General features: G+C 45.5%; 1 protein-coding gene across 1 annotated transcript in view; it reads left to right on the top strand.

Annotated features, from left to right (window-relative positions):
- Positions 1-20,683, top strand: part of LOC148533788 (adhesion G protein-coupled receptor F5-like) — a 481,437-nt gene extending 460,754 nt beyond the window's left edge. The window contains exons 14-18 of the mRNA XM_088467202.1: positions 8,786-10,111; positions 13,175-13,216; positions 14,776-14,841; positions 18,298-18,364; positions 20,314-20,683. Of these exons, the coding sequence (XP_088323328.1) occupies positions 8,786-10,111; positions 13,175-13,216; positions 14,776-14,841; positions 18,298-18,364; positions 20,314-20,387 (1,575 nt within the window). The 3' untranslated portion in view covers positions 20,388-20,683. The remainder of the gene's footprint in view (positions 1-8,785; positions 10,112-13,174; positions 13,217-14,775; positions 14,842-18,297; positions 18,365-20,313) is intronic.
- The last annotated feature ends 700 nt before the right edge of the window (positions 20,684-21,383 follow it).

Here is a 21,383-nt window from a genome sequence, read left to right as displayed (position 1 = left end):
AAGCCGTACCTGGAAGTGACGTGAGTGAGGGCGGAAGTGCAGGTTTCTGCCCACACTTTCCATGAAAATAAGAAAGTTGGCCCCTTGTGGGCTCGGTGGCTTGTTTCGCTCGCCACAGGAATATATTCCCCCTCTATGCCCACTTGGATGGTAGGGAATGACGTTGGACACTGGCTGATGACGTCAGCGTACAGAAACGGAAGGGGATCCATCTACTCCCCTGTCCGGATGCATACTGTAGCTTGTTGTGATGACTAGAGACTGGGACACTCTCATCCTTCCTTTCCCTGCCGGATGCAAGTAGTCTGTGCTAGGCTCCGCCCCATCCCGTCCGGACTCGCGCATGCGCAGTCCAGGTTGCTGTTGGCGGCAGTGGGGGATCCGGGAGGATTGATTTAAGTTTGTGGGGCAGCGGGAGACTCCACAGTGACCCGGGTGTCTCCCGCAGCATGCGGGAGGGTAGGCAACTATGCATAAAGGTATGGTATCTTGCTGGGGAGAGCAGGCTTAGAACAAGTATCATGTCACAGATAGCATTGAAAGCAGCCGATGACGCGCCAGTCTAGAGCTTTGCATTGTTAATAATATAAAGAAATGGAGCTTATGCTACGTACACATTGGTCGACATATAGGCCGATCAATTGAACAGTCGATATATCGTGCGTGTGTTGGCCAGCGTGTACAGACGCAGCGTAAACGTCGTTCACTGACATATCGCTTTGATTTTTTATTTTCACCCAGGGTGCTCAGCCCTGTGCTGAACAGGCTGGGGCAGTGTCATATTATGACAGGGTGGCGTCACGCTGCGGGTTTTACTGTTATAGAGTGAACAGCCCAGCCTGTCATAGCCTGGAGCTTGTTGCACCATTTGCACTGGAAAACCATGCAATTCATCCTCCTGCAATAGCAGCGCTATCACATGTGAAACAGCTGTATCACACCCAATCAAAGGAACTTTGTAAAGTCTCCGTGGCACATTTAGTAACATTGAATTTACGGCCTGATTCAGAGGCGCTCGCTGCTGGCGAGCGCTCGCTCTGGATCAGGGCGGGGATTTTTTTTTTATTTTTTTTTTCTTCAGGCCGCTCGGTAAGCTGTGGGTGACCACCGAGAACTTTTGCGAGCGGCCTGGAGCCCGTCGTGATTATCGCGACCATCGGGCTAGCGAGGAGACCCTGTGGTAGGGTCTCAGCTTTCGCAAGCCCGAGTGGACTCCCTGCTCTAATAGAGCAGGAAGTCCACTACTGACATCACTAGTGATGTCAGTAGGGCCACCCGCAAATGCCAGGCGTTCCTAAGGGAACGCCTGCGTTTGTGCAGCCACTCCCCCTCCCCGCCTACAAAACAGGGCGAGCTGTCAACATGGACAGCCGCCCCGTCTTGTAGCAAGACCCGCAGCGACGGAGCTCGCGCATGCGCACGCCGGAGGCGGCGCATGAGCAGTGGGGGACCATCGACCTGCTTGCGAGCGGGTCTGAATCAGGCCCTTAGATGAAAAAGTTACACTTACAAAGAAACCGATCAGCATTTAGTTTCATACATCTAAGCAGGGCCTGAGTGAGGGCCACATGGGCCTATTATGAGAAGCAGAGGAGGCGTGGCCAGTGCTGTGTGGGTGTGGCCAGTGTCATGTGGGCTTGTACATCTCTATAATCTCAGCCCCAAAGTCCCCCCTAATTATGTAAAAAAAAAAAATGCTTCATTTTGTGAGGTAAATAGAAATACAATTTTACTACTATATGATTTATGGCTGACCGTGTGGAGAGCAGATGGACAGTCAACATCATGTTGTCATGACAATGGGCCTATTTTTATGTGGAGGCCTGAAGCTGTAGCTCCATCCGCCCCATTGTTAATCTGGCCCTGCATCTAAGGAAAGTTAGACCATTAAATTAAATGAAAAGAAAAAATAATTTGCTGCAAATTAGGGGTGTGCACCGGCCACTTTTCGTGTTTTGTGTTTTGGTTTTGGATCTGGATCTTTCTTCGTGTTTTGGATCTGGATTGGTTTTGCCAAAACCACCCTTGCGTGTTTTGGGTTCTGGGTTTTGTGTTTTGGATCTGTATTTTTTTGAAAAAAAGCATAAAAACAGCTAAAATCACAGAATTTGTAGGTTTTTCTGCTCCTATGCTATTATTAACCTCAATAACCTTAATTTCCACTCATTTCCAGTCTATTCTGAATACCTCACACCTCACAATAGTGTTTTTATGTCCAAAAGGTTGCACCGAGGTAGCTGGATGACTATGCTAAGCGACACAAGTGGGCGGCACAAACACGTGACCCATCTAGGCGTGAAACTGCAGTGGCAGACAGGATGGCATTGAAAAACTAGGCCCCAAACTGTACATAATGCAAAGAAAAAAAAGAGGTGCAAGATGGAATTGTCCTTGGGCCCTCCCACCCACCCTTATGTTGTATAAACAGGACATGCACACTTTAACAAACCAATCATTTCAGCGCCAGGGTCTGCCACACAACTGTGGCTGAAATGATTGGTTCGTTTGGGCCCCCACAAAACAAGCTGGCAATTTATCTGTCCCTGCACAAACTGGCTCTACGGAGGCAAGATGTCATCCTCATCCTCCTCATCCACCGATTCCTCACCCTCTTCAGTGTGTACATCCTCATCCTCACAGAGTATTAATTCGTCCCTGCTGGAACCACAGGTCCCTCTGTACGTTCTGGAGGCTGGTCTCCCTGGAAGAGTTGATAATTCATTTTATGAACATCATCTTCTCCACATTTTGTGGAAGCAACCTCCTACGCCTTTCGCTGACAAGGTTCCCGGCTGCACTAAACACTCTTTCGGAGTACACACTGGAGGGGGGGCAACTCAGGTAAAATAGAGCCAGTTTGTACAGGGACCTCCAAATTGCTTCTTTTTCCTGCCAGTACAGGTACGGACTGTCTGACATGCCTACTTGGATGCTGTCACCGATGTAATCCTTTAACAGACAGACGCACGCTTGTCGCTGCTGCTTTGAGGATTCAAGTGCGGCTACAGCCCACACAATTCACAAAGACAGAAAAAAAAAAGAATATTTTTATTGTTTGTGGAGCACACTTTGAGGGTTACACCACCCTTTAACAGACAGACGCACGCTTGTCGCTGCTGCTTTGAGGATGCAAGTGCGGCTACAGCCCACACAATTCACAAAGACAGAAAAAAGAAGAAGAATATTTTAATTGTTTGTGTAGAACACTTTGAGGTGTCACCACCCTTTAACAGACAGACGCACGCTTGTCGCTGCTGCTTTAAGGATGCAGGTGCGGCTACAGCCCACACATTTCACAAAGACCAAAAAAAAAAGAACAATATTTTAATTGTTTGTGTAGAACACTTTGAGGTGTCACCACCCTTTAACAGACAGACGCACGCTTGTCGCTGCTGCTTTAAGGATGCAGGTGCGGCTACAGCCCACACAATTCACAAAGACAGAAAAAAGAAGAAGAATATTTTAATTGTTTGTGTAGAACACTTTGAGGTGTCACCACCCTTTAACAGACAGACGCACGCTTGTCGCTGCTGCTTTAAGGATGCAGGTGCGGCTACAGCCCACACATTTCACAAAGACCAAAAAAAAAAGAACAATATTTTAATTGTTTGTGTAGAACACTTTGAGGTGTCACCACCCTTTAACAGACAGACGCACGCTTGTCGCTGCTGCTTTAAGGATGCAGGTGCGGCTACAGCCCACACAATTCACATAGACAGAAAAAAAAAGAACAATATTTTAATTGTTTGTGTAGCACACTTTGAGGGTGTCACCACCCTTTAACAGACAGACGCACGCTTGTCGCTGCTGCTTTAAGGATGCAGGTGCGGCTACATCGCACACAAGTCACAAACACATTAAAAAAATAGTTTTTTATTTTTTGGAGCACTTTGAGAGTTACACCACCCTTTAACAGACAGACGCACGCTTGTCGCTGCTGCTTTAAGGATGCAGGTGCGGCTACAGCCCACACATTTCACAAAGACCGAAAAAAAAAGAACAATATTTTAATTGTTTGTGTAGAACACTTTGAGGGTGTCACCACCCTTTAACAGACAGACGCACGCTTGTCGCTGCTGCTTTAAGGATGCAGGTGCGGCTACAGCCCACACATTTCACAAAGACCGAAAAAAAAAGAACAATATTTTAATTGTTTGTGTAGAACACTTTGAGGGTGTCACCACCCTTTAACAGACAGACGCACGCTTGTCGCTGCTGCTTTAAGGATGCAGGTGCGGCTACAGCCCACACATTTCACAAAGACCAAAAAAAAAAGAACAATATTTTAATTGTTTGTGTAGCACACTTTGAGGGTGTCACCACCCTTTAACAGACAGACGCACGCTTGTCGCTGCTGCTTTAAGGATGCAGGTGCGGCTACAGCTCACACAATTCACAAAGACAGAAAAAAAAAGAACAATATTTTAATTGTTTGTGTAGCACACTTTGAGGTGTCACCACCCTTTAACAGACAGACGCACGCTTGTCGCTGCTGCTTTAAGGATGCAGGTGCGGCTACAGCCCACACATTTCACAAAGACCAAAATAAAAAGAACAATATTTTAATTGTTTGTGTAGCACACTTTGAGGGTGTCACCACCCTTTAACAGACAGACGCACGCTTGTCGCTGCTGCTTTAAGGATGCAGGTGCGGCTACAGCCCACACAATTCACAAAGACAGAAAAAAAAAGAACAATATTTTAATTGTTTGTGTAGCACACTTTGAGGGTGTCACCACCCTTTAACAGACAGACGCACGCTTGTCGCTGCTGCTTTGAGGATGCACGTGGAATCCAGACGGGATTTGGAACCGAGGACACACTACCTCCATCAATTGTCTAAATCTAACTGCACTAATGTCGGATACCGGACGCACGTCTAACACCAACATAGCAGTCAAGGCCTCAGTTATACGTTTTGCTTCAGGATGACTGCTGTCGTACTTCATCCTCATCGCTAGGGACTGTTGGAGGGTCAATTGTTTAGTAAAAGTAGTGATGTTCCTACTTCCTCTCTGGGATGATGAACAACTCCCAGCAGCAGCAACAGCACTAGGAGGAAGTGGTTCTTGATCTTTCCCTATTTTATTTTTATCGGAGAAAGTTTGGTCCTCCATTTATGTTATATTGATATATATACGTGCGGCTAAAGCGCACACAAACACAGAAAATATTATTTTATTTTTGCTGGAGAGTAGTGCACTTTGTGGGTTACACCACCCTTTAAGAAATGAGCCAGCCGGCTCTTTACTTATGGGACACAGGCGCACGCTTGGCGCTGCTCCTTTGTTGATGCACGTGCAGCCACAGTGCACACAATTCACAAACACAGAAAATAATTTTTTTTTTGGTTTGGACTGGAGTGTACTTTCGGGGGTTACAGCACCCTTAACGGTCAAGCCAGCCGGCCCTTTACTTATGACACAGGCGCACGCTTGGCACTACTTTGTTGATGCACGTGCGGCTACTGCGCACACAATTCACAAACACAGAAAATAATTTTTTTTTTGGTTTGGACTGGAGTGTACTTTCGGGGGTTACAGCACCCTTAACGGTCAAGCCAGCCGGCCCTTTACTTATGACACAGGCGCACGCTTGGCACTACTTTGTTGATGCACGTGCGGCTACTGCGCACACAATTCACAAACACAGAAAATTATTTTTTTTTTGGTTTGGACTGGAGTGTACTTTCGGGGGTTACAGCACCCTTAACGGTCAAGCCAGCCGGCCCTTTACTTATGACACAGGCGCACGCTTGGCACTACTTTGTTGATGCACGTGCGGCTACTGCGCACACAATTCACAAACACAGAAAATATATTATTTTTTTAGCACTTGGGGGGAGCACCCCTGATGGACAGAGCACCCCCTGGACAACACTGCAGCACTCCTTTAGGACTGGGACACTGCACAGGACTTTGGAGTGGACACAGCCCCTATGGAGAACTGACTGCACAACACAGTCCAGCCAGCCCCTATGGACTTTGAAGTAGTGGACACAGCCCCTATTAACAACAGCAGCACAGCACAACACAGCCAGCCCCTATGGACTTTGAAGTAGTGGACAACAGCAGCACTACACTACACTACACTACACAGCCCTAACTCCCACCCTCCCTCTTCACTGTCCACAGCCGAGTGAGAAAATGGCGCCGACGTGGGTACGTTATATAGGATCCAAAACCCGCGAGACTCGGAAGGCGGGATGATGACGCTTTGCCTCGATTTCAGATCCGAGTCAGGCGGGAAAAGTCGAGCCTGATTCGGATCGGACTCGGATCGGGGGGGCTCGGGGGGGTTCGGATTTCAGAAATCCGAACCCGCTCACCCCTACTGCAAATATGACTGGCTGCACATATGCAATATTAGCAAATTAGTTATATCTCGATCTTATTAATCAGGTTGGGCAAGTATGATGACTCTCTGGGGGCCATTGGGTTGGTTGCAAGTCCCTTTGCTGTGTAAAAGATAGATTTTTTATACTGCGCATAGGGCCTGAAAAAAGATTGCGAGCCCGTACGCAAGAAATATGGCTCCAACGTCTCAGTTTCTGCAGCCATTCCGCGGGACCAGCCATTCAGGACCGCCATCATCGAATGATCTGCCACCGATGCTATGTCTTTGTACGCAGATGCCTGGATTTACAGATCTGCCGGTGGGTTGCTCAGTACATCTCCAGGCATCTGCGGCATTTGCATATTTTCGCATAGCGTCTGCGTACACAGATGCGGCGGCGGCATTAGCGTACAGCTCTGAATCAGGGCCCGATAGGTGAGTCCATATCACAGTGTTTGCCCCTCCCCCAAAATGAACCAGGTATGACAGGCTGAACTGCTCACCCTATGACAGGAAGACCCGTAATGTAGGGTCCCGCCTGTGACAGAGCCCCGCGCTGTACAGCACTGTGCTGAGTTCCCTAAGGATCTACGATATATACAAACAGGGCCCATAAAACCTGTAATGACACATAATAATATCCTTTAAAAATAAATTAGTTAATTTAAAAAAACTTACACTTCAGGGAATGACCGGGACCGAACTTCCTGTTCCCGGCCTCTAACCTCTGTGGTGCCATGACGTTACTTGTCTATGGGGAAGAGGGGGCAGCCCATGTAGCAGAAGTGCCTGGTATGGAGCAGCTTTTGGGTATCATATATTGTATAAAAGTTAAAGGAAAAGACTCATTTAATTTTGATGGATAATCAAAATTCTTGTTCTTTGTCATAGCCTTTCAGTGAGAAGACTGTCCTGGGAAAATTAGGACACATGGGAGTCCTTACCTTAGATTTCTCCATTAGTAATGAGCAATTTTCTTAATTCTACTGTATTCTCCTCCACCAGCATGAACCTCAGCGATAGTACTGATGCTAATGTTCTGCTGATATTGGGGGAAATATAACAAACCTTTGTAGAGGGCCTGATTCAGACCCGCTCGCGAGCACTATACACTCGCAAGCGTGTCGATGGTGGCCCAGTGCGCATGCGCACGACGGAGCCGGCTCCGTCGTGCGCATGCGCGAGACCCGGATAGCGACGGGCACTCCGTCGCTCCGGGTCTCGTACCAAAGGGGACGTGCTGTCGATGTTGAGTGACAGCACGCCCCCTTTGGTGGGCTGGCCGGGGGAGTGGCTGCCCAAACGGAGGCGTTCCCATATGAACGCCTCCGTTTGTGGGCGGCCCCACTGACATCACGAGTGATGTCAGTGGGAGAGTTTTCGGCTCTGTTAGAGCCGAAAACTCTCTGGGGCTTGCGGCCACGAGACCCTACCACAAGCGGGTCTTCCTGGCCGCTCGCTATGCGAGTGGCCAGGAGGCCGCTCTAAAAAACCAGAAGGCCGGCCCTGATTCAGAGCGAGCAGTCAGGTTCTATCATGTCACAGCTAGATAAATGATAGTTGAAAGCTGATTGGTTGCTATTGGCAACTTCTCCACTTTATGTACTAAAACCTTGGAGAGAGATAAAGTACCAACCAATCAGCTTCTAACTGTCACTTTTTCAAACACAGCCTGTAAAGTGACATTTAAGAGCTGAATTATTAGTACATTATCTCCATCTACTTTTTCTCTCCCCGAAGCTGAGCACATCTACCCTTATAAGTTTGCTGCATCTCCCCAACTCAGAGTCAAAACCAAAATAAGGTCTTGAGACAATAAACACACAGCTGCAGTCATGCCCCCCAACTGTCCTGATACACCAACCCTGGAAGGGGTGGTGCTTAAACAGCAGGGGGTGGAGCTCCATCTGAGAAGGCGTGGCAGAGCTGCCTGATATCGGGGAGTGACTTGTGCGGATCAGGGTAAACGTTGGGGATGTGGTACCTGGGTCTCTAGAGCCAACGTGGAATTATTTATATAGGTAAAAAGGAAATGTGAAAAAAGATGGTCGAAAAACACGTGCGAAACACGGACCGCAATACTATCAGGGTTCCATCCACTGGAAATATAGCTTAATAAAACCACATAAAGTGCATGACAAATAACCTGACACATGTTAAACAGCATAGTTTATTATATATACACCTTTTAGTAATGTTTGTAATTGTGTGTACTATTAATGCTAGAGATTGCAAAACAGCTATACTTTATATATTGTATCCAACGCAATCCCCTGCCTGCCTTACCCTGTGTTCATGTCGTACAACAATCCCATATGTCTGGCTTTCGTCACTTTCAGCAGCTTTATTCTCACACAATACAACAATCTCATGTTCAACATATGCAGACTCTATTTCTTCACTTTTTTTGTCCCCATCATAATAATGTGCGTTGTTTTGTTTTTTCTAGAACTATATCAAAATTGTAGATATTGTGATAAACAACACAGAAGCTTTGGCAAAAAAGCCTAACGAAAGTTCATCAATCCTCCAATCTGTGGAGGAATTTGCTAAAAAATTAATATTTGTGGATTCAGTCAACATCACGGGTGACCCCACCAGCACTATCCAGCTGATCGGAAAAATATTATACTCGGATATCCCCTTAGATGGAAGGTTTATATGGCCCAATCTGACTGGCAATGTGTCAATCTTATACAAGTCCATGCCAGGAAACCCCAGGAGGGTAGTCAACGTAGGTTACACAACAATGAAAGACATTTTGCCACAAAACGAAACCAAGACGATAAATGGGCTAGTTATGTCAACAGTTATAAGTAACGTCTCAAAAGAAATCCTAGATGAAAATAATTTCAGTATAACAATGTCATTTATTAAGAATTATCCTTTAACGAAGAAACCAGATTGCTCCTGGTTCGACTTCGACCTGCAAGCCTGGAACAACAGTGGCTGCAAAACCACAGTAGGAACCGATAATGTTACATGCACATGTAACCACTTAACTTCCTTCTCAGTTCTCCTGGCAGCCGCGGATGCCCCATTTCTGGATATAATTACATACGTTGGAGTCGGAATATCTCTCGGATGCTTGGTTATCACTCTGGCCATCGAGTTCATCGTTTGGCGGTCAGTTATCAAAAACAAGACCTCCTACTTGCGCCACGTTTGCCTGGTAAATATTGCCGTCACACTTCTAGTTGCCGATATTTGGTTCATCATTGGTGCCAAAATGGCGGAAAACCCAAGTTCCCCCGCCTGCACAGCGGCTGCTTTCTTTAGCTTTTTTTTCTACTTGTCTTTGTTTTTCTGGATGCTGACGAATGGACTCGTTCTTTTCTACCGTTTAATCTACATCTTGCATGACATGAGCAGGAGAAAAATGATGGCGATCGCTTTTATCTTAGGGTATGGGTGTCCCCTCTTGATAACCATAGTGACGGTGGCTTCCACACAAGGAAAACAAAAATTTACAAGCGGGACATTCTGCTGGCTCAGATACGATGATTCCAAATCATTCCTAGCGTTTGTTGTGCCGGCGTTAACGATCGTCTTCATTAACGTCCTCATCTTGGCTGTAGTTATCTGCAAATTACTCAGGCCTACCGTTGGAGAGAGACCCGGGCAAGAAGAAAGGCAAATAATAGTTGTGATTGCTAAAACCATCGCAGTTCTCACACCTCTCCTGGGGACCACCTGGCTATTTGGTCTCCTCTTGGTTGGAGACCCATCAAATAATGTTTTTCATGGAATATTTGCAGCTCTTAACTCTTTACAGGTAAATATAAATAAACTCATTCTTTCTGACATTAGTTTATATGCCAGAAATATTATTGTAATGTGCGTTTGATATACTGTGTAGGGTTAAATATAAGAGATTTCTGATAATTAAGAATAATAATAAAAAAAGAATCAACTTTCAACCCTTTTATTGCCAAGGAAGTCGCTGTGGATAATGGGCCCTGATTCTGGGTCGCAGGAAACGCTGATGTTCACAGAGGTGCAGTTGCGATTAAGACGCAAGGTATCAGGCTTGTACTGGGAATGTCCTGGCGTACCAAGCGTTATTGCAGCGTCTAAATGCACTCAAAGTGGGCATCCCAGTTCTTGCACACTCAGGTGCACGCTTGTGCTCCAAGGGGAGGGGCTGACACTAGCATTGGCAAATAGTCTCAGACTACGGCAAAACATCGCAGCAGCGTGCAACTCAGAATTAGGACCTATTGCTCCAAGGTAAGAGTTTGGGGTATAGGCCGTAGCCTGTGAGTTGATGGCAGGTATAAGATGTTGGAGCCTTAGCGACCAGATTTAAAGCAGATATTTAAATAAAAAAAAAACAGGGGTTTTACCTTTTAAAAAAATCACTGCTTTAAATCTAGCGCATAGACCTCCAGCATCTTGTGACTGCCTGCAACTCCCAGGCTGTGATATATAACCCCTTAGGGAGATGCCTGACTGATCGCTTGTAGGTGTAATAACCTAGAACGCCAGTCACCCTTCTGATAATGTGGTTTCATTTTAACAACAAAATGAAAATAAAAAAATAAAAAAACAAAGCTCCGGCCAAAATATTCATTTATGTCATTATGGCCACATACATGCACAACACCTCTAATAAACTTTATATACTCAGTATAAATACTAGAAGTCACACAGTAAACGTGCAGGTATAATTTTAGGGTCATACTAATTGTAGCTGTACATACAGAGTTATAGTTTAGTGTCATTTTTTTCTTCTTTTCATGCATATAGTTTGTTTGTTCCATTATCACATACAATGCTAAAACTAGACACATGGGGTATTCATCATGAGATTCACTAAAGGTGCATACACACACAACGATTTTTGGAACAATTATGGTTAAACGATATCGTTTAACGATAATCGTTTGTAAAAATCGTTCACTTTCTGAGTCAAACGATGAACGATTATCGTTCATGCGCGTTCACGTTTGTAGTTTGTAGTTCAGTCAGACTTGTAAACTGAACGATTTTCAGTAAGTTAATATGCAAAAATCGTTTGTAGTTCTAAAAATCGTTCATTACATTTAGTAAATGAACAACTTTAGTAAACGATTTTAGTTAATTTTTTCAAGGGAAAAAATCATTTACTAAAATCGTTCATTAACTAAATCGTTGTGTGTGTATGCAGCTTTATGGAGCATACACACGGTCAGATTTGTCAGACTTGTCAGATTTGTCAGATGAACGATAGAACGATTTGAACGATTTTACCAAAGTTTTGAATGATTTGAACGATTGAACGATTTTTGACTGCATTAAAATGAATGGAATTGTCCAAGTCTGACTGCAAACACATCAGATGTCAGATATCTTTATCTGACAAACGGGAACGCGCATCGTTGATCGTCCATCGTTCAGGCATGTCAGATATGTCAGATTTTCCTTCAGATATGAACGACTGAACGATTTTTAAATCGTTATCGTTCATATCTGAAGGAAAAATCTGACCGTGTGTATGCACCATTAGACATAGGGCTGGGTGAGATGAGCTGGGGCCCTGGGAAACTATTACGGGAGCATATCTGACGTGTGTGCTCTCCCAATTCTGCTCTTGTCACATAGGCTCCCTCACCATTCTCACGCCTCACTAATAAGTGCAAGGTCATGTTTTAGACTAGTTAGAAAAAAGTGAATGGCGTCTGCTAATCATTATGGCTCCCCTCTGGCTCCTTCTCCCTCTACCTGCCGCAATCCGCTGCATACAGCCACTGGTCTGGTCTCTATGTACAGGCCTGCGCCATCCCCGGAAAAGTAAAGTTACGGTTACAATATTAGATTGTTTCCCTAAGTACAGTAACGAGAGGGCTGTGACCTGCAGGCTCCCTGCAGCAAAGCCCATATCATCTTACGGTGATTACCAGAGGTCTGTTAGGCTGGGTACACACTGGAGCGACCGGCAACCGGTCCCCTGTCCAGGGCACTTTGCCTTCACCCTGTACATCGCATGATTGCTGGTACACATTACCCGATTTAACGAACGACGTAACGATTTCTCATTCCGTCCTTCATTAATATGTAAGCACCGCATGTGATATCGTGTGACTGGACGTGCAGTAAAGCCAGCAACACGATATCGCATGAGACCGCAGGATGCCCAATTTGCCGTTCCAATTTGGCCAAATCGGTCCCATATCGCTCCAGCATGTGCCCAACTTTAGAACCCGCAACTAAACGCTGCCAGAGCTAACCTCTAATTGACTCAAGAATCCAAACCCTCTGTACAGTAGGTGATGGGCCACTACGATATGCAAATCATTGCTTATTTTGCATAAGTTCTTGCATTAATTAGCAATGTTAATTGACATAATCCTTCCACAGATGCAAGACTGTAACTGAAATAGGAGTTTTTATTGATTGCATTCGGTGCACCTTGCTGCAACTCCTATATTTTGTTATGGAAGTATCGTTACGTTAATATAACCTCATCCTGCATACAACAGCATTTTGTAGCACCATAAATAGAGGCGCAATCATAGGAAACTAGGGACATGATGATATCACAAAATGAAAACAACTTAGCGTTATACATAGATTTCCATTTCTGCAAATTACTTACAAATGTGTTGTTATGTGTGTGACACCTTTGGCCTGAGAAACTACAAAAACTACTGTCATATTGCAATAATGCAGAAAATGAATTAATAAAGTAGATCGGGTGGGCCACAGTAATTTAGTAAAATCATTGAGGATAATGACATAAAAAGTGACGTCTGATAATTTCATGTAATAGCAATGATAGCATAAATAGTTTGTTGTTGGGGGTCTCTGGTGAAGAAGGACGTAAACAAAATCAATTATATTTTACTTTTCAATCTAGGGTTTGTTCGTTTTGATATCCACCGTGTTGTTGGACCAGAAGGTAAGGAGACGTTTATATGACTTATACTATAACTGTCTTATGTCTTTCATTTGCTTTGTAGTCCAAAGGATTGTGGGGGTCATTCAAACCCGGTCGTTAGCACCGATGCGCTCGGACCGGGTCGATGGCCCCCCACAGAGCATGCGAACGACGGCGACGGCGTAGCGGGTCTCGATCCAAAGGGGGCGAACTGTCGATGTTGATTGACAGCTCGCCCTGTTTGGAAGGCGGGCCGGGGGGGTGGGAACGCCTAGCGTTTGGGGGAGGCCCCACTGACATCACTAGTGATGTCAGTGGAGAGCTTCCGGCTCTGACAGAGCCAGAAGCCCTCCGGGGCTTAAGACAAGTGAGACCCTACCCTAGGGTCTCGTCGTAAGCCCCGATGGTCGCGATGGTCTTGATCATTGCGACCATCACCTTAGGCGGTCGTAAGGCTGTGGGTGTTAAGGAGAAAATTCAAGACGTCCTCCCCTCATTCAGACCGGCCGCACGCTCTGTGCGACCGGCTCTGAATGAGGTCCTGTATCCTACAATGATAATTATCTACATTGTTGTGGGACGGAGAATTCATCTTCATAACTCCCTTGTGATTAGAGTTTGTGGCTCAATGCAAAACAATCTTCTTGTATAAGGCACATACAGAGGAGATACCATGACATGTACTATACGGGTGGTTTACATGTTTTCACCCAATGATACTGTACTGTAAGTCCTCTTTTCGCTGTTAAGGCTTCTGAGCCAGCCAGTGTGGAAAAGAGGAGCAAGGTGGCATTCTCCCCACTGGGTCACTTTTATATTTCCAGATGATGACAGTATGTCGACAACATAATGTTGACATGTTTTGAATGTCGACAGTCAGGGTGTCAACATGTACAAAATGTTAACATGTTAGCCCTAACCCTACTCAAGGACTAACTCTAACCGCAGCCTACTCATAACCCTAGCATAGTGTGTGTCGACATTTTGCAAGTCGACATTACGCTAATGACGGCATCACGTCAGTATCAGCTATTAGAACATGTCGACATTCTGAAAGTCAACAAACTGAGAGCATAACCCCAGGACAGCTTTCCTATAATGATATAAAAAAAACTGTTTACGCGGCAGATATGCGGACTGCGTTTGCCCCTGCGTCCCCATAGGATTGTATGGTGCGATGCGCGCACACGTTTGTAGCGCAATCGGCAAGGATGTAAGGGGATAGAGAACATAGGTACACCCAGAACTTTTGTTTAGTGAGACATGGATGGCAGGCCATCTTGTGATGCCAGCTCTGCAATACTATCCATAATACCTGTTGGTGTACAGTAAATATGAACAATAGTTCCTGTACTATGGGCCAAGTTCCTATGCTAGCCCATAGGGGACGAATACAGGCAGCCCTTCAGCGTAGATCCCATTTCCAAAAACTAAAACGTCTTTCAGATGTGGGGCAAGTTCCTATGCTAGCCCCCTGGGCCGACCACTGGCAGTCCTTCAGCATAGGTCCCATTTCCAAAAATGTCTTTTTGATATGGGGCTAAAGATCTCCCAATTGTTCTATACATTTTTTTTTTTAGGTTCGGAATGCAGTGAAAAGCAGCATCTCATCATACTACCAGAATACACGAAGGACACACGTTCAGGTGGGTTTTGTTATACAAATAACGTTTGTCTTAATGTAGCACAACCTAAGGGAAAACTGTCATGTCTGCTCTTTTTACCCGTCAATGCCTGGAGCTTGAGAAACGGCAAATAATTGTGTTTTTAGCACCACATATATGAAACAATGGCCCTCATTCAGAGCCGTTCGCTATTTGTGGTCGCTCGTTTAAAAACAAGGGGTGGCTATTCAAATGATCCGTACGCACATTGCAGTCTGTTCACACCTCTAAGTCTGAACGAGCGAGCAAAACATACGCTCGTTTATTTGTTAAAAACGCCCCCTGGCCGCTCGCATCCTACGTCATGTCCGCTATTTATTAGATTAATCGAGTACATCGACCAGCGTATGAACTGCTCGCTATTCTTGTGGTTGGTGTTTGCTACCACAAATTTGCGAGCAGTTCTGGCTATAAAATAACCCAGTGACGTGGTCAATGACGCTGCTGTTTTAAATATGCACACCCATAAAACGCCCGTTTTGACCTTTAAGCACACCTGCGTTCGGATCTCCACTCCCCATTTTCAAGCACCTTCCCCTGTTACCACCCACATACGCCTCATTCTGTCACTCAAAATAGCAGGCCCTCGCTATATTGCGTACCAACGATTTTCGGCCGCACTGACTGGTTCGCGCATGCGTACTAAAAACCGTACGCATGCGCAGATGTGCAAACATCGCTCGGAACGAGCGTACTGCCGCTAACGAGCGGCTCTGAATGAGGGCCAATGTTAGTAGTGACACTATAAATGTGCATCTATGTGTCTCTTTCCTGTTCCAAGTGTTACTTTTTGGCTTAACCTGGCCAGTTTATTAGGAAGATTTGCTAGGCCTCCAATGATAGCACAGCCCACCCCAGAGAGACACGCCAAATTTTGGGTTTTCAGTGGCACAGAAAAAAGTGGCCAAAGTCGGCACACATGTAAATGTTATTTTATTTCCAGACCAACTTTATAAAGATCACCCAACGTCTGTGAATAAATGATTGGGGGTTGTTGCTTGATCCTGCCTAGTAATTCTAATTGGCCCCAACCTCCTCCCAATCAGACCTTATAGCTGTGATAGCAGGAGGCAAAGCCAACATTACTGCTCACTCCATCTGTTTTAGCTCTTCTACCTCCTGTTCTCAGGAGACCATCCATGCTCATGGCAATAGAAAGTGGCGGGGACTAGCAATTTATGGGCTTGGGTAAAAGTTGGGGTGATTATTTAATCCCAAGTTTTCATTGTACAATGGGCCTGATTCAGACCCGGTCGCAAGCGCTGTGCCCTTGCAACCGGGTCGATGGTGGGCCAGTGCGCAAGCGCGACCCCCGGTTAGCGCAAAAAGTGCTCGCTCCGGGACTCACTACAAAAGGGGCGGCTGTCGATTTTGATCGACAGCTCGACCCCTTTTGTAGGCGTGGCTGGGAGGTGGCTTCACAAACGGAGGCGTTCCCAAGCGAAGTGATGTCAGTGAGAGAGTTTCCGGCTCTGTTACCACAAGGGTCTCGTCGCAAGCCCGATGGTCGCGATGGTCTTGACCATCGCGACCATCATCATGGCCGCTCGCATAAGCTGTGGGTGGTAACCCACAGCTATGCGAGTGACCAAGAGACCGCAACTTAAAAACTAAGCGCCCGCCCTGATTCAGAGCGAGCGCTCGCTTTGTGCGAGCGCCTCTGAATCAGGCCCAATGTTGGAAGGAATGAGTGCGAGATTTTTTTCTCCCATAAATGGGCTGATGTATCAAAAAATGCGGAACCATCCTGCTTCTTTCCGTCAGACTTCGTGGTTTTTTTTGGCACTTTTTAATTCTTTTGTCTTATGTATCATGTATTTTCCTCTGAATTATGATCATTTTTGCATTTTAGTTTTCAAATTTGATAATGGAAAAACAACTGCGTAGTTGGTTTTTCAAATTCCGATAAAATAATAACAACCGAGCATGCTTTGTTTCGGTTTTGGACATGCGCGGTGAATGGTAGTTGGCGTTCTGCGTGGGTGACGAGCGGAATTCTAGTGGTTCTTCAAAATAAAGGAACCCCTTGTTATTAGGAAGATATCCCCCTCCCCTTTATTTTCTCCTGATTTTTCCTCCAAAAAACTTCTCCATTTCTTCTATATTATATATACTGTATATAGCTCACAGAGCTCACCACTCACCATAATAAAAAACAACTCCATTGTTCTATAGGACAGGTATGTGCAGTACTTGTTAAATTGTTTGAACCATTTTAATGATCAAAAAAACAGAATATTACTTATAATTAATAATTTTTTAATTTCAAATAATTAATATATAATAGCCAATTGTCATTTTGATTATAAATAAGTACTTTATTTCACAAAAAAATAATTTTACATCAGGATCTATGATGCGCTAATACGATTAACGCCAGTAAAAGCTGATGAAAAAAATTAATGACACGTTTTGTAACAAATTTTAATTTTCAATAGAAAAATACAATTTTCCAAAAAAAAAAGGCGAAAATCAAAGTGTAAGGAAAAAAATTGTGAATTTTATAGCGATGGACTTTCTTACATTCCCGCGATACTTAATTGTAGCGAAAATTTAAAAATCTTTTGTTATCGTTTTTTTTTTTTTGCACCTACGGTCAGGCCGCGGGAGCTGAAGCGGTTGCTGGCCAAGTAAGAGGCCAGGAATCTGTGTGTGTCCACCGACGCAAACCCTGGCCTCAAGCCTCCCGGAAAATGGGATTGACACGCCTCCATTTCCGGGAACGTTGACCAGGCACGCCCCTGCTCCGCTCCCCAAATGGCGCAGCATGTCAATCATGCTGCAGCTTGGGGGGGGTCTGCGAGTGAGATTACAGAACCCTTTCTGTACAGATGCAGACCTCTAACCATCGGAGATGTGCGTTCAATGTCGGATGAACGTACATTTCTGAATCAGGCCCATAGATCATAACAGTTTGCAAAACTACCTATCTGGCATGTCCATATCAGCGGTTAAGGACACCCAGGAGTGATTACAGTAATGGGTGCATGGTGTGCGATGCATGCGGGCCCCTGGGTGCAGGAGGGGCCCACACCGCACACCCTGCACCCATTATAGTCTTTATACTTACCTGTCCGTTGTCTCCAGAGTGCTGCTTTGCAGCGCCCGGCCACCGCCATTTTCCCAGTGACTTGCGCATGCTCAGTACTGCTGTCCCCAGGAAAGCAGCACGGGGGCCATTTTCCCGGAGACCCGCGCATGTGCAGGAGATTCTGGCACTTAGTCAGAATCTACTGAACCCGCGCCCGCCGCTGCACCGCCGGAGAGAGGAGGGGGCCCGTACTGAGTCTGCACACGGGCCCCCCTCCTCTCTTAAAACGCCTCCTACTACAGTAGATTGTTAGAATCTTGCTGTAAATGTCTTGAGTCACAGTTAAACCTGAGATGTATATACTGTAGTGTTACCTTATCACAATCCAGTTGTTTTTATATTTACAGACAACATCGACAAATTCTTCTACACCCGCAAAGCCAATTAAGAAGAAAAGTGTTTTTGTCAAAAAAGGTTTGTAGTAAATAATGTTCTTCATTTCTCCACTGTATTCATCATTAGGGGGAGGGGTCCATAATAACGTTTATTTATTCGCTGTGTGAGCACTTTGGAGTTCACAATGAATGAAACTTGATTTTAGGAAAAAACTTCTAGATTTTTTTACAAAAAAAAATATATATTGAGCTAACAACAGCCACCTAAAGCCGGCCATACACGGTGCGATATAGTAGCCGACCTGATGTATTGGCACGCTATCGCTGCTATACCGTACCGTGTATGGGCATATCGTCCCGAGCGCGCTTCCGTGGGGTCGTACATCGCATCCCCAGATCTTACGGAAAATCCACTCGATCTGGGGACGCAATGTACGACCCCATGTTGTGCTATGCGGGTGAGGGAAAGCCGGCATATCGGGCGGTCGGCCACCACTTCGCTCTGTGTGTGGGGACCAGGGCCAGCTCTAGCCCAAATTTTCTGGTAAGAGAGTATATTTTTGGGTGCCCCCAGGCATATTGTTGCGCGTGCCCAAACAAATTAAGGGGCCGTGGTCTCATGGAAAAGGCTATAACCATGAAACACATACCCCTTTCTCGTCACTCTGGGAACAGTCCTTTCCATCTATACGCACCTTAATGCAGTCCGCCCAGTAGTGCCCCTTATACAGTACCCCCAGTATGCAATGTCCCCCAGTAGTGGTCCCTCTTATGCAGGCCCCCAGTAATGCCCCTTATACAGTACCCCCAGTATGCAATGTCCCAAGTAGTGCCTCTTATACAGTACCCCCAGTATGCAGTGTCCCCCAGTAGTGGTCCCTCTTATGCAGACCCCAAGTAGTGCCCCTTATACATTGCCCCCAGTAGTGGTTGCCCTTATGCAGGCCCCCAGTAGTGCACCTTCTATAGTGCCCCCAGTTGTAGTCCCCCCTATGCAGTGCCCCATCTAAAGTAGTCCCCCCTATGCAGTGCCCCCAGTAGTGGTCCCCCCTGTGCAGTGCCCCTTATACAGTGCTCCCTGTAGAGGTCCCCCATATGCAGTGCCCCTTGTGCCCCAGGAGAGATCCCCCTTATGCAGGCCTCCAGTAGTGCCCCACAGTAGTAGCCCCTATGCAGTGCCCCCAGTAGTGGTACCCCCTATGCAGTGCCCCTTATATAGTGCCCCCAGTAGTAGACCCCCCCCATGCAGAGCCCCCAATAGTGGAACCCCTTATGCAGTGCCCTTTAAATAGTTGTAGTTCCCCCCCTATGCAGTACCCCCAGTATTGCCCTTTATATAGTGCCCCCAGTAGTGGTCCCCCCCTATACAGTGCCCCTAGTAGTGGTCCCCCCATTGTAATGCCCCTAGTAGTAGTCTCCCCCTTGTAGTGCCCCCAGTGGAGGTCTGCCCCTGGCAGTGAGCGCAGCAGCTAATGACAGTCTGACAGACTCTCACTGCCTGCTAATTAAAACAAACACACAGCTGCCAGCGCCGACGGCTGTGTGATGTCACTGTGCAGTGCTGACCGAACTCCATCCAGTCAGCGTTACACACGCGGTGCAGCTGTGTCACAGAGACACTGTCTGCCCGCGGCCCACATGGTCGTAGCTGAGGCGCCCTCCACTATGTGGTGCTCTGCCCAGCTGCGTACCATGCGTCTGCATAGAACCGGCCCCGGTGGGGACCGCCCGATATGTCGGGCTTGGGATCGGCCGTCGTCATACATGGTGAATATCGCACCGTGTATGGGCCGCATAATGTAGCAAAGCTGAAATGCACTAAAGGCCAGGACTACTTATTATGAAAAATAAATGTGTTCTCTATACTCCCTTTGGCAGAATATTACAGAATAACTACATTAAAATTCACTTTGTATATGAAAATCAGGAAATGTTAGATGCATACTGAGATGGGCTGCACCAAGGAGTGATAGTAGATTGAGCATTGTAGTCTCGGTCACTAACAGTTGTCTTTTATTCCTCTGTTAGGTGGATACGATTTATTCGATACACCAACTTCATTTAGTGGAGCTTCTACGGAATCATACTCTGTAATTGCATAATATGAAACAATTATTGGACCTAATGTGAATTATGCATTAAACTAGGGTCAGACCGACCTTTGTCACCCATTAACGAGTCCAAAAGGAAAACTACATATGACATACGTGCATGCAAGAATATATTGTGCTTCTCTTCTAACGCTAAACATGTGTGTTACACGCTATGTATTTTATAGCAACACTTCACATGTACAGTTTTCTTAAAAGCTATTATGCGGCTTGTTGACAAATTACACTTGGAATGTGAAACAATCAAACAATGGAACATTTGTATATTAAACCATATATAATTTCTATGTAAGGATGATTATTATTATTATTATTAATATTATTATAATTATTTACAGTAGTGCCTGCCCTATTGGATCTCACAATCTAAAAACCCTAAAACACATACACACACCTGTGTTGAAAATTAGAAACAGTCCTTAGGGCAGGGGTTCCCAACCACGGTCCTCAAGGCACACTAACAGTCCAGGTTTTAAGGATAGCCATACTTGAGCACAGGTGATTTAATCAGTACCTCAGTTATTTTGATTTAACCATCTGTGCTTAAGCATGGAGGACCGAGGTTGGGAATCACTGCCTTAGGGACTACAGTACTGTACATCTCCCACTATCAGCAACTTAATTACTGCTATACATCCAGATTTGCAAAATAAAGATTACCCGTGCAGTCGTGCATTAACCTTAAGATATATTGTATTATGTATTTGGGACATTATTTCATTGACAAGATCCACCAAAAGTCCACCCCAATCCGCCCACAAATGCCTAATTTTGAATAAAGTTCCGCCTCTTTTGAGGCCGCTAATCGGGACTATTGGGACACAATGATAGAACTATAATAACTGGAGACAAATTCATAACACCTCGAAATTAATCTAGAGAGACTTAGGGGTGTATTTACCAAAGTGCGGGTTTATAGAAGTGAAGATGTTGCAACCAATCAGATTCTAGCTATTATCTTCTAGAAGGTGCTAGATAAATGATAGG

Source organism: Taudactylus pleione, unplaced genomic scaffold (assembly GCF_031769625.1).
Source record: "Taudactylus pleione unplaced genomic scaffold, aTauple2 ptg000070l, whole genome shotgun sequence".
Classification (NCBI taxonomy): Eukaryota; Metazoa; Chordata; class Amphibia; order Anura; family Myobatrachidae; genus Taudactylus; species Taudactylus pleione.
Note: the sequence above shows the minus strand (reverse complement) of the source record. Positions and strands in the feature narration are given on the sequence as shown.